Consider the following 13,698-nt stretch of genomic DNA (forward strand, 5'->3'; position numbering starts at 1 on the left):
GTGTTCCTACACTCTCTGGGGCTCGGTCCAAGCAGAGGTTAAGAACCTGGGTCAAGGTGGGGGCGGTTCCTCACGCCATCCAGCCGCTTGTGGGTCCACCCCCCCCCCCCCCCCCCCCCCCCCCCCCCCCCCCCCCCCGGCCCCGCTCCGCCCCCCCCCCCCCCCCCGCCCCCAGCCTCCCTCCTGGCAGCCGTGTGTGCTCTGCCCCCTGCAGGAAGCAGAGCACAACTCTACGGCTTCTTTTCCTTGCTTGCTTGGCTTAACGCCCCCGCCCCAGCTTGGGACTTTTCCTAAAGTTTGTTGAAACCAGACACCTTGCTCCAGCGAGCCCGCGTGCAGCCTTGGTTTAAAAGGCCGCCTTCAGCGCACCCTCCCCGCCCCCAGTGGAGACTTCAAAAGGCCCGGCGGGCGCCGCGGCACCCGCACCTATGAGCCTCCCCCTGCGCCCAGAGCCTGCAACGGAGTCGAAAGACGCAGAGCGACCAAAGTTTCAGCGCAAGCGGACCGGGCAGGAGCCTCAGCCCCGTGCGCCCATGCCCCTCCCGGTGCCGCTGCGCTGCGAGTGCCTGCGTCCAGTTTAGGGAAGGGGACCTGGCACCCCCGCCCCCGCACCTGGGGCTGCGGGGACCCATGAATACAAATGCCGTTAGGCTCACGAGGAAGGACCGACCGTCCAGCCTCGCACCTAGGAACCCAGTAAGTGCCCCGGGGCTCTTAGAGTGCTGGGGGTACCTGTGTGTGTTTTTAAAGGTGTGTGCATGTGGGGAGGGGGTTCACATTCGGGGAATGAGTGCGTTGTGCCCTCATACGGTGGACACTAGCGGAGAACTGTGTGCAAGTGAGAGAATGCCTGTGTATGTTCTCTTGGGGGTGTGTACATGGGGTGTGTGCGCGTGCATGAACGTGTGCATGAGAGATGTGTGCGCGGGTGTGTAGGTTGGAGGATCTGGCTAAGCTAGTGTGCATTCGTGCGGGTGTAAGCACTAGTGTGCATGTATCTGCGGGTATGGAGTCTGGTGTGCCATCTAGTCCAGACACCCAGGGTGTGTTTGTATGGGCCCAGGAGGAGCGCATGGCTGTGCTTGCATATGAATGAGTGGGAGCTTGTGTTTGAGTGTGGGGTAAGCATGGGTGTGTGTGGGAGTGTGTGTATGTGCGCACCAGTGAACAAGTAACGGAGGGGGAGGGGGAGGCAGTTGGGGCTTCTGATGCAGGGCTCCGACTGCGGTTGTGGGTGCGCGAATTTGTCAGGTGTTTGTGCCAGGGTGAAGGGGTGCAGTTCTGTGATGCTGTTTAGGGTCTCAGGGACCGTTTTTGATAGACTGGGCAGGGGGTGGGGCGAGTGTCAAGCTGCCATTTCTTACCACATGGAGAGGGAAGAATGAGGGGGTGACCAACATTTAACAAGCCCACGCACTATGGGTCCAGGAGTCTGTTCTCCTGGGAGTTCTGGAGCTGGGAGGAAAAGTGTGTGTGTCTGTGTGTGGCGGAACACTGGTTGTTGTGGGGGTGTGCAGACAGTCCTTGTCCCACAGTTGTCCCTGGAACTCCGGGTTCCTTTCAGCAGTAGTGTCTGTCCCCCCTCTGTCTCGATCTCCGCCTCCAAACTTGGGACTTCGCAAGCCGGAAGTCCCGAATCTCTGTGCTGCGATCATCCCGCTGTGCAGCCCTGGCCAACTCTTTCCTCTCTGTCAATCTGTTTCACCATTTCTACAAAGGGGTTGGGGGAGTCTCAGCCGGACTGTGGTGGGCCGGTCCAGAGTGTGTCCCTGGCTGCTGCCGGCAGGGGGCAGCAGTGGGCAGCAGAGGACGGCCCAGCGTGGGGAGGAGAGAAGGTGGAGAGCTACCGCGGGCCGAGACTTTAAATCGCCTTCATTTCCCCCAAATCCTTCCTTTTCCTCTCCTCCCCCAGGCCGGCGGGGAGGCAGCTTCCACCGCCCTCTGTGCGCCCTCGCCCGGCCTTGCTCTGTCTCCAGGGACCGCCAGCAGCCCGCCTCCAAAAGTTTGATCATCTCTTTCTCTATCTTTTTTTTCCTGCCTCTTTTTGGTTGAAGCAGAAAAAGAGTGAGGCAGGGGCGAGCACGGCGCCGGGACTCCTGGGACCATGGGCCTGGCGCTGGTGCTCGAGGGGCCCCGGCCACGTTGCCTGGCTGCTCCGGCGTCCCTGGGCGCAGGGCTGCGCTGCTTGCGCGGGGGCCGCGCGCTCTGAGCCGGCCTGGCGCGGCGGGGCAGGGGGCTGGCGGCCCCATGGGGCTCGCCCACACTTGCCCCCCGGGTTCGGAAGCATGAAGTAGGGGCCCGCCATGGGAGCGGGATCCGCGCGGGGGCCCCGAGGCACAGCAGCGGTGGCGGCTCGTGGGGGGTGAGTATGAGCTTGGGGATGCCCCCTCCCCAGCTTCTTGCTGCTCCAGCCTAGGGGAGAGCTGGGGTTCCCCACGGCGCCGGATGCTTCCAGCAGGACGTCAGCTTCCTGCCCCTTCCTGTGCCCCTGTGAGCTGGGTGGCCAAGGGTTAAAGCGGGCTGTGCCCCCGGCCCCAGGGTTGGCCAGTGCTGTCTGCCCTACTCCGCCTGGCCCAGCTGGGGAAGGTCCGTAAAGAGCCCGCCTGGGGTCAGAATTGGAGGTGGGTGGTGGCGCCTGGAGGGGCCGGCAGGAGGTGGAAGGGGTGGGTTGAGGATTCTTGGGGAAGGAGGGGTTGTCCAATTCTGCTGTCACGATGTGTTCTGATGTCTGTGTCTACAGATCCCGAGCCTGTAAGTCTCCGCTGCTGGCTGTTCTTGTAAAACTGTCCCCAAGTTTCTAGGTTTCCAGGTCTCTGTGGCTTCTGCTCCTGCCTGTGTCTGTGTGTCTTTGCACGTCCCCGATTTCTGGAAATCTTCGCGTGTGTGTCAGTCTGTTTGGGTTTGGGTTTCAGTGTTTCCCTGCTTCTCTGGGGTAGGGGGTGGGGTCTCCATTCCTGTTGCTTTCCGGAGTGTGAGAGAGAGAAAGTTAGAGCTAGGCTGCCAGAGCAGTAAGGGCCCTGGAAGATCACCCAGTGGAACCCCTCATTGTACATCTAGTTGGGGAGACAGAGGAGGAGGGCCAGAGAGGGGCAGGGAATTCCAAGGAGGGCCTAGGTAGAGCTGGGACTCACGAGGTTCTGAGTCCCAGCCTGTAAAGTAGAAGTTGTGAGAGAGTAAAAGTGTGCGAGAGGGAGGCGCTGCCCCTGGCTATGTGTGGGAGGGACCTCAGGAGAAAAGGAGCAGCCCCTGGGGGCTGTGTGGACTGGGGCTCATGCTCACTGCCCACTGCCCACTGCCTGGGGAAGCACAGAACTTGCTGTCTTTCTGTCCTGCCCCTAGGATGGAAGGACACTCCCAGGAGGCTGGTCTAGACTGTTGCTCCGCCCCACCCTCCAGGCCCTGCCCTTCTGAGCTGGAATGGGGGATGATGCCGCCCCCCCCATTCCCATGTCTTGGAAAAAGAAGGCTGGCTGAGATCCCCCACCCCCCACTGCAATACACACACATACACACACAGCACCAGTAAGCACACTGCTGACTCATTTTCTCCAGAAGACCCTGTGCCAGGGCCGATGCCAGTGGTTGTGTCAAAAAGTGGTGCCAGGCGAGCACCCCAGAGTGGGGCCCAAGCTTTGGGCAAGTGGACAGTCACGCTGCTTGGAAGCCCAGCCTCTGCTTTCTCCCATCTTACTGCCTCCCTCACCACTGCAGGGCCCCCAGGCCTGTGCCCTCCGGTCTGGTCCCAGCATGCCTTCCAGCTTTGCTCCTTCACACCTCTCCCCAGACCACTGACGTGCCCTATCCGTTGGTGGCAGAGGACTCACACCACTGGGAGTCAGGTTGCAGGGCAGAGAGAGCACTGCCTTCACATACTGTGGCTCCTGGCGCTGCCCTGCGAGCTTGGGCAAGCCTCTCTGCTTCTTGTTTTTCTCCCCCACAGTGTGGGCAGCTTAATTCCCAACAAGCAGCAGGGTTTTGTGAGGATTCATGGCACCTTGCTTGTAAAGGGCTTAGAACAGTGCCTGGCTTGTAGTAAGTGCTTAGTAAACAGCAGCTGTTATTGGTATTATTATTCATTGCATCTTGAATGGATGTGTGAGTCAACTGGAAACTTTGGGCAGCATCCCGTCCAGACAGATGACCGTCTGTGTTCCCATGGAAGAGGTATAAGGTGTGAGGGAAGGAGCCCGGGTGTGACCTTCTGGCCACATGGGCCCTGGCCAGTTCATGGAGGTGGGTAGAACAGGTCCATCCCCGTTTGCTGTTCTGTGTCCTCTGGGCAGCTGCCTTCCCAGCTTACCCCTTGGGAGCACAGCCAAGTCCCGAGTCCTCGGGGCCCGCTTCCTGTGTGTTTCAGGGTCTCAGCACCCTGGGCCTCAGCTCTGAGCTCTCAGGAGGTATTCAAGCTGGTATGGGTCTCCAAGCTCTTGTGTGTTCCCAGGTGATGGGGATGGAGGAAGAGTCATACTAACCAGGCACAGGTTCTGGCAGCCTCGTGGGCCAGAAGTAGCCACATTCGGTGAACTGGCAGAGGGCCTTTTTCAGGGGAAATGAATGCCTTCCTGGAGAACTGTGTGGCCAGGCTGTGTCTCCAGGGTCAGGCACCCAACGTGTGACTCCAGTTTCGGCTGCCTCCTGCCCCTTCTGGCTCCTGTGCACTGGTCTTCCCGACATTCTGGAGCCCTGGGTTCATTGAGCCAAGGCCCGCAAGTCAGTGGTGAAAACAGAAGTCTGGAAGAACCAAGCCCTGAGCCAGCGCTGCCGCTAAACATTATTACCAGTAGCCTAAACAGGATTGGAACGGGAGCTGAGGAATCTGCAGGACCTCCCTCTGGGAGCCAACTTTCCAGGCCTGGAGCTCACTTAGATGGCTGGTTGGCTCCCCAGGCTGCATCTCTGTTCTGGTTGGTGAAGGCTGGGACTCTGGTCTCTGGCAAGTAGGAAGTCCCTGTAAGTCTCTGGTTTCTTCTCCACGGGAGGCAAGCCCAGGGAAAAGGCCTGTGTGTTAGGCAGTGGAGTCAGATGATACGGGCCACTGAGGCGTTGTGTGACTTTAGGCAAGGCACTGCCCTTCTCCGGGCCTCGGCTGCCCATTTCTGCAATAAGGGGGCGGGACAGAACTTGGCCTCTAGATGAACTCAGAGGGTCATCTCCCACTCTATACTCCCGCCCTATCCTTTGGAAGTTTATGGGTCAAGTGCACACAGGACCCAGGTCAGTGGCATTTTTTGAGGTGAGTGAATGGGGGACAAATATGTTTGTCACAGGCCTCCAGGGCGGAATTCTCAAGTTTGAAACCACAATGTTAGGAGGCTTAATTGTAGAGAAGATTCTGATCCCAACTTCTATGTATCTTCTTTCTCTTCAACTTTGGGGATTGGAAATATTTTCCCCTCATTTACCCTCTTAATTCTCTACAGAGTAGTCACCTTGGCTAGCCAAGCAGGAAGAACTGACTAAGAACAACAGGTGTGGTTGTTGCCCCTTCTCTGCTCCACCTGGCTGCTCTTTAGCAGCTTGGGAAACATTTTGATACGGGGCGGTGGGGGGGGGGGGCTGTGGCATCACACAGTGAGGCTCGAGCAGTGAGGGCTGGTGTCTGGGAGAGCTGGGGAGAGAGGACGCTGGAGGGACATGCAACAGAAACAAGTGAGGTTGCAAGAACCCTGGAAAATGAGGGGCAGTGTCTTCTGAGGTGGCATCCTCAGAGTAAAATGAGTTCCCCAGTCCTCTGAGTTCAGGGACTGCTGAGTGACGAAAAGTGCGGCCAGTTTCTTTCAGGGCTTCTCAGAGCTTGGTGTGCAGTAGGGCTTCGGGACCTGCCATGGCTAGGACCCAGGAGACGGCTCTTCCCCAATACATCGAGCTACAGTTTTCTGTAGTGTCCACCTGGTGGACGGAGGGAATAGTGCTGAAGAATTATGGCCCCAGAACCCGCCCAGGGTGACCTTGAGGAAGTCCCCACCCCCGCTTTTGTCCAGCAAAGCTGCCTATTATTTCTTTGCAGGGCTAATGGGGCTGCCATTTGGTGCAAGTGGGCAGGTCACGCCAGAAGGTCGGCCTGTTCTCCGGACAACTCCTGGACAGCTAAGCAATCTGGCCTTTAGTGATTGCTGGTGCTGGTTATTGGTGGATCCTGGGCCTGTGTGCCCCAGCTTTAGGCCTCCCCACCCGCCCCTCACCAGTGTCTTGGCCTGCATCCTGGCCAGCCATCTCTGGCCACGTGCCGCCCTCCTCTTTGCCTGCTCACGGATCAGATGCCCCAGGTAGCTTCGGGTATCCCCAGTGGCTGCTCCCACAGGAAGGTGTAAGCGGATCACTGCCTCTGCCCATCTTGGCAGGAGCCACTGAGCAGAGCGTTAACCCCGCGGTCCCCAGAGTGCTGGAGCAGCAGGGACAGCCTGTGGAGCACTCGCATGGCTGGTGGCAGGCCAGGCCCTTAATGTGCATGAGCTTCCTCAACCCTCACTCCTGACCTGCAAGATAGGGAGTACCAGCCGTGTTTCAGAGGAAGAGACAGGCTCAGGGAGGTTGAGCGACTCATTCAGGGCCGCACAGCTGGTAAGCCATGGGGCTGGGTTTACACCTGCGTCTGCCTGGCTCCCTACCATCTCCTCTCTTTTCTCCTCCCATTTTGCATCAGTGTAAAGTCAAGTCAGCTGGGCAGCTCTTCCTTAGCGTGCACTGGTCCTCATTAAGGGATCTCCTCCTGCTCTGTGCCTTGGGCCTGGATGGTGAGTTTTCCTCTCTCCTGCCCTTTGAGGACATCCAAGCAGACTGGACTGGTCTTCCCGCTGACCCTGTAGCCCTCGCTGTACCACCCATTGGGCCTCAAGATCATGAGGCCATAGTACATACTATGGGGAGACCGATGCCCAGAGAAACGTAGGGGCAGGGGCTGGCTTCTTGTTGCCCAGTGAATTGGTGGAAGGTTTTGAGCTGGACCTTGGGTTTCCTGACACCCGGGGCAGGGCTTCCTGTTCACTATTTCCTGTTCTATGACCTTGGTTTATCACTCTGTAAAAAGCAAGGTTGTATTTGTACCATGTATGCAGTTCCTGCCCAAAGAGGCTGTGCCTAGAGACCCATGGGTGTGGACGATTCCCATGGGGGTCCTAGAGCCGGCACCTTGCCTCCCACACCCCGTGGCTGAGACCGGGATGGGCCTGGGCTGGGTGATCCACTCCAACTCCCCAGCCAGATCTGGGACGAGGGGTGGAAGCTGATGCCGCCTCTGCTTGTGTCTCCTATTCTCTAGGGGGTTTCTCTTCACCTGGATCTTAGTCTCAGTTGCCTGTCACCTGGCCTCCACCCAAGGAGCTCCTGAAGGTAACGCTCTCTTCTCTTTGTCCAGGGGGAGACGGGAGAACAGAAGGGCCTGGAGAATGCAGGGGTTGGGGCCATCCATGCGCCTAATCGGAGCTCAAAGCCTCGGTTCTCTCATCAGTACGAGAATGGAGCCGATCATTGGCGAGTTCCCTCAGGGCATGAAAGAATCACCTTCAGTGTTCTGTAAGGGGTAGGAAGGGCTCTGCAGAAATGTGGAGGGGTGATCCCTTTATTCCTCTTGGGGGCACAATTTGAGTAGGTCACTTTGGACCATTTAGTCTCGCTTGTCCCTGTTTGTCCTGGGACAACGGTGGTGAGGAAGCTCGAAGGCCACGACTGTCATTGCCGAAGGCTGTGACCAACGCCCCCCTTGCCTGGAGACCCTGCTCTGCCCAGCTCTCCCTGCAGAGCTGTCCAGGGGGGCAGGGCAGCCGCGGGCTGGCTACACCGCTGCCCCTTGAAACTGAAACCTCTCCCACATCTGTTTGTCAAGCAGCCACGAGGCCTCTTAAAATAGCAGCCCTTCCCCCTTCTCCCCAGCCGCCCCGTGTGTGGGGCAGGCCGCCGGGCACTCCCAGAGCCCCCGTGGCCTGACCTGGCCGTTGGGCAGGGATTGGGCCCCTGGGAGAGGAGGGCCGTGCCCGGAAGAGACTCCTGCTGCCTCGCAACATTTTGTGCAAATGTCATATTTTCCGAACTTGCTGTTTCTCCCACAAAGTAGGTGAACAGCTGTCCAGAGTCCTGAGTCAGGCACTGGGGGCTGGGGAGAGGCCGGAGCTGTGCGGAGCCAGGTTTATGTAATAAAGGGATCTTGCTGGGGCCAGCTGGCTGGACTCTTCCATCTTGGCTTTGGGCTGCATTCATTCTCCTGTCCCCTAGCTCCTCACCCCTGATGGGATTCTGGACGTGTCTCCAGCCTGCGTTCCAACCTGTCTGAGGGGCTCCAGCACTGAATAGCAAAGTGGCTAAGAACAAAGATCCTGGGGCCAAGCGGTCAGGGTTCAAACCCCAGCTGTGCCTTTTATTATAAGCTGCGTGCCCTTGGGCAAGTTACAGCTAACTTTTCTGATCCTTATTTAGAAAGTGGAGATAGCAAACAATACTTGCTTTATAGGTAATTGAGAGAATCAAGCAAGGTAATGCATGTATAGTACTTGGTACATAGTAAGTGCTCAATAAAGATCAGTTACTGTGGTTAATTATACTATTTTCCTGAAACGTTTGGGCCAGAACAGCCCCTTCCTGTCTGCTGTGGAGCCCAGGGTCACCAGACACTTCGGAAGCTTGGTAATGACCGCCTCTGCTCCAGGTGTAAGAGTTTGGTCTCTGCCCATGAGCTGCAGGCGGTCTGTGGGGGAGGCTTGGGATTGGCTGGTGTCGGCTTTGAAACCCACTTGGAGAGGACACTAAGGGAAACCTCATTGGGGCCACCTGGTCTGGCCAGTTGTCATTTCTCCTGGGGCGAGTGCAATTGGCTACACGCTGCAGTATTCAGGGAGAGATGTGTGCAGGCCTGGGGCTGCTAAGGGGGCACAAGGGGAGGGACAGGTGGCTTCCTGCCCTTACCTCTTCCCCAACAAATGGCTCCTCCACTCTAAGTTGTTTATAGTGAGTAGCTCTTGGAGATAACAAAGAGGTTTCCGGTGCTTAACATAAAATGCACTACAACTCAGAGAATCCTTTAGCAACAGTTTACTTTAGCTTAGGATCTGCAGGCAGCAAAGGTGGGGGGGAAGGAGGAATCTGAAGTGAAATGAGGGCCGAAGGGTCCTAGGGAGGAATGAGGGTCTTCAGTCCAAGTGACTGAAGAGCGCTGCAGCTACAGAGTTCTTCGGACGAGTCAGCCCTTTGCGGCTTGTCTTACAGGCTGAGTCGGGGGGATGAGGAAGACCACCATTTCGTCCGCCCTATGGTACAGCTGCTCTGTAGCCCGTTTTACAGTGGGGGAAACTGACTCAGGGCCCAGCCTCACAGGTGGTCTCACCTGGGTCTAAGGTCTGGCCTTCTGACCCCAGAGCCTGCCGTGCCGCCGATTGTTATCCCACTTGATAGATGGGAAAACAAAGGCACTGAAGTCGTGACTAGTGAGTGATGAAGGTGGGATTCAAAGTCAGGAAGTTTGGCTCCAGAGCCTGTGTTTTGTAATCACTATGTGCAAGACTAGGGGCTGGTTCCATCCCACGCAGCCGTCTCGGTCACAGGCATCAACCAACGGGCAGCCGGTGGAAGCTGGTGGGCTGGCCTCACTGCCTGTGCACCTGGAGGTACCTCCCCTGACACAGACCCTGATGGTGCCCTCTCCCCCTGTGCCCTCCCTCTCCAGATGTGGATGTCCTCCAGCGGCTGGGCCTCAGCTGGACCAAGGCAGTGGGTGGCCGGAACCCCCCACCGCCAGGGGTCATCCCGTTCCAGTCAGGCTTCATCGTTACGCAGCGGGCCCGGCTCCAGGCCCCCACGACTGCCATCATCCCTGCCTCCCTGGGCACAGAGCTGGCGCTGGTGCTGAGCCTCTGCTCCCACCGGGTGAACCATGCCTTCCTCTTCGCTGTCCGTAGCCGGAAGCACAAGCTGCAGCTGGGCCTGCAGTTCCTCCCTGGCAAGACGGTCATCCACCTGGGGCCCCGGCGCTCTGTGGCCTTCGACCTGGACGTGCATGATGGGCGCTGGCACCATCTAGCCCTGGAGCTTCGTGGCCGCACAGTCACCCTGGCCACGGCCTGTGGGCAGCGCCGGGTGCCCGTCCCTCTGGGTTTCCACAGGGACCCAGTGCTCGACCCGGAGGGCTCCTTCCTCTTTGGAAAGATGAGCCCACATGCGGTCCAGTTTGAAGGTGCTCTGTGCCAGTTCAGTATCTACCCTGTGGCGCAGGTCGCTCACAATTACTGTACCCACCTGAGAAAGCAGTGCGGACAGGCTGACATGTACCGGCCCCAGCTGGGGCCCCTTCTCCCCCGAGACCCTGGTGCACCCCTTGCCTTCCAGACTGACCTTGCCCTGCTAGGCCTGGAGAACCTGACCACTGCCGAGCCAGCCCCGGGTTCACGGCCAGCAGGCAGGGTGACTGTGGTGCCCACCACACCTGCCAAGCCCCTAAGGACTAGCAACACAAACCCTCACAAGCCTGTCTCAGTGCGGGAACAAACCCGGACCGCGCTGCCACCTGCCAAGCTGTCAGCGAGTGAAGCGCTTCCTCCCGTGGCCCCGGCCTCTCCTGCCAGCTGCACCCCACCTGCCCAGGCATTGCAAAAGAGCACAGCCACCCAAATCCCCAAACGCCACCCAATCAAGCCTTCAGCCCCTTCTCCTTCAGTTCCCCCTGTCGAAAGCCCTCGCCCCACCCAGGAAGCAGCTCCACCTTCATTCACAAAATCAGCTCCTCCCACCAGGAAGCCAGCGCCACCAACTTTACACCCGGCTCCTGCCAAAGTGTCCCATCCCTCAGTGAAGCCGATCCAGAGGAACCCTGTCACGCCCAGACCCCCACCACCCAGTGTCCGGCCCCTGTCCCCCGTCACTGGTGCCTCCCAAAAGCCCTTTCCCCCAGCGGTCCGGACAGAGGCCAAGATGAGCAGTCGTGCCGGTGAGCTGGCTCCTGCCCGCACCAGCACACACAGACCTCCCCGACCCACCACTTCGACCCCGTCACCTGCCTCCCGTCCTGGCTCTACCAGGACCGCTCAGCCACTAGCCACAGCGATGCCTCCTACCCTCACTCCTGGTTCAGTCCCCTCTGGAAGCAAGAAGCCCACTGGATCAGAAGACACAAAGAAAGCCAGACCCAAGAGCAGCCCCCGGAAGCCCTTCCCCCTCCGAGCCGGGAAGGCAGCCAGGGATGACCCTGTCCGTGATCTGACAACACGGCCCAGCCCTAGGCAGCCCCGGCCCGGCCAGCAGAGCACCCCGGCCCCGGTGTTGGTCCCAGCGCGATTCCTGTCCTCCAGCCCCTGGCCCACGAGCACTGGCTATTCGCTCCTCCACCTGGTGGGACCCACGCCTTTCCCGCTGCTGATGGGACCTCCAGGGCCCAAGGGAGACTGTGGTTTGCCGGTAAGACTGGGTGAGGTGTGCGTGCTGCTTGGAGCTCTAGTGGGTAACGGGCAGTTTAGGTTAAGTGGGTTGTTTCTGGTCAGAGCAGGGGAAGAGAAGATCCTTGGAGCAGGGAGCTGGCTATGAGCAGTGTCGGGATGTGAACCCGGGTCCCCCCACTCCTCCATCTCTGCTGTGTTTGTGATTGTAAGTTCCCTGTGTTTGTGATCCACTGAGCTGGGCTCAGCTCAGGTAAAAAGCACCCTTGGGCTTTAGTTGGCCCAGGCCCCGGGTCATCCTTTGCTACTTCAACTGTAAAGGTCAAGTGGCTTGAGGAAAACCATGAACTGACCAGCCCCAGGTCACGCAGCCTCCAAGGTCCAGCTCCTGACCCCTGGAGCAGAGCTTCTGGGCCCACTAGCTTGCCTGGCAATTTTGGACAACGGTCCCACAGGGGTAGTCCTGAGCGTATTTTATTTGGCATGTGCAACCTTGTTTAAAAATATTTAATAAGTTAACTACCATTCTTAAAATACAAGAGATTTCTTATAAAGGAAATCTCTTGGAAGTGGTAGAGATGCCATGGCCTGTGGCCAGCGACCAGGTCAGGGCTGCTGCTTTAGACAGGACCTGTCCCCTGCTCTGTGTGTCAGTCCCCATGTCTCCCGACTGGGCCTTCCAACCTGGTCCTTCCACCCATCTGTGTCACCTGCTTGGATCCCGCAGACATCTGATTGGTGGCCCCTGGTAGGGGAGTGTGGAGGGTCAGTTGGACCCCAGCAGTCAGGGAAAGGAGAAGGAATGTTCCACGTGCAGGAGACATTCTCAGGGTCAATGTCTCCAGCTTGCCTGGGACTGTCTCCAGGAGCAATGACCTTTCTGCAGCCAGAGGCCAATTCCTGCGGCCAGAGAAATGGTGGGATGGAGTTTCCAGGAAGCCTGGACCTCAGCTCTGCCCTACGGCCTTGGTGACGGCCACTGTGCAGTTTCCTCCTCGTGGGCTCTGTGCTTCACGTCGGGTTCCCTGCAACATGGAGACAGTGGCAGATGCTGGGAGTTCCTGGGCCTTACAAACAAACTTAATGAGTTTTAATAATCATTAGGAATAATATTTATTCAGCCTGTCTCCAGAAGGACCCAGGGCCTGTTTTTATTATAACCATATTGTAGAACTTATGGAAATTGTGTGCATTGCTTGGCAGTTATGTCAACGTTCTGCTCAAGTCCCCATGGTCTGCGGTTGGCAGGGTATAGGGTTGGGAGTCAAGCACAGGAGGAACCCTCTAGGCTACACAGACCACTCAGGCACCAGGTGCCTGGAGCCCTGACAGCTCAGGGCCCCAAGCTACATGGATGCTAGTTCGCTGGCTGTGCAATGGAAAGGGGGTGAATATTGTCCCTTTGACAGCGCAGTAAGATTCAGGGGCTCCACTCTGCCTAGCAGAGTGGGCCAACCCTGCCTCCCACGCTGTGTGTGGTGTGGAGGGGGGAGGGCCTTGTCCAAGCCGACAGAACCGCACAAGAATGGATCTTCAGAGTATAGACTCTGCCTTTGGGTCTGGCGGATGCCTGAGCCACCCTCTTCCCTCCTGGGTTTGGCAGTGTGGGTCAGCAGGAGGTGAAGCCTCCTTCTGGATCTCCTCCTTGGGCTTCCCCGTGATAGAAGAAGGTGCTGGCATTGTCCTGTGCCGTGCGTGGATGGTGCTTAGGCATCATTCAGTTCAACCCTCCTCAGTGGGCAGGGGTGGAACTTGGAGACTGTGCCCAGAGAGGGCCAGGACTTGCCCAAGAGCACACAGCACATGGGAGGCAGAGTTGAAGTTTATGGCCCAGGTCCAGACTGTGTAACAGTGCATCCCACCCCATGAATGTCCACTCGAATACCCTAGATCCAGAGGTGGGAAGCTGGGGGTTTCAGAGACGTCAGGCCCTGTCTTGGACCTCAAAGGAAGAACTCAAAATCTACAACCTTCCGTTTCTATTCGTATGAAGTTTATGAGGTCCTTCCACATGTGTGGCATTTCCCTGTAGGACCTCACAGGAACTGGTGCCAGAGGGGCAGAACACGTGTGTTAATCCCTACTCTACAGATGAGGACACAAGGGTTAGAGGGACGTAAGACTTGGCCAAGGGCACCCAGCATGTCCCTGCAGGGGCTGGGATGCACCTCCAGGTCCCCAACTTCCAACAATGGCCACTGCTCTCTCTACTCCTCCAGCCCTGAACAGGTGAGGGTGAGAAGAAGGCCGGCAGTCCACCCAGGGGGCATCCTGCCTCCTGACCCCACCGCTCCCTAATTTTGCCCTTCCTCAGCTTGGAAGCTAGCCTCATTCCAGTAGGAAT

General features: G+C 58.2%; 1 protein-coding gene across 2 annotated transcripts in view; it reads left to right on the top strand.

Moving 5' to 3' along the window:
• Window positions 1-478: 478 nt before the first annotated feature.
• COL27A1 (collagen type XXVII alpha 1 chain) overlaps window positions 479-13,698 on the top strand; it is a 130,167-nt gene continuing 116,947 nt past the window's right edge. The window contains exons 1-3 of one of the 2 annotated variants that reach the window (XM_037059120.1): window positions 479-696; window positions 7,259-7,329; window positions 9,653-11,376. In XM_037059120.1, coding sequence (XP_036915015.1) covers window positions 641-696; window positions 7,259-7,329; window positions 9,653-11,376 — 1,851 coding nt within the window. In that variant the 5' untranslated portion in view covers window positions 479-640. Of the gene's footprint in view, window positions 697-1,844; window positions 2,363-7,258; window positions 7,330-9,652; window positions 11,377-13,698 lie in introns of those variants that run through there. The other variant, XM_037059119.1, reaches the window with a different exon arrangement.

Source organism: Sturnira hondurensis, unplaced genomic scaffold, assembly GCF_014824575.4.
Source record: "Sturnira hondurensis isolate 20B ecotype Veracruz unplaced genomic scaffold, ASM1482457v3 Scaffold0010448, whole genome shotgun sequence".
Classification (NCBI taxonomy): domain Eukaryota; kingdom Metazoa; phylum Chordata; class Mammalia; order Chiroptera; family Phyllostomidae; genus Sturnira; species Sturnira hondurensis.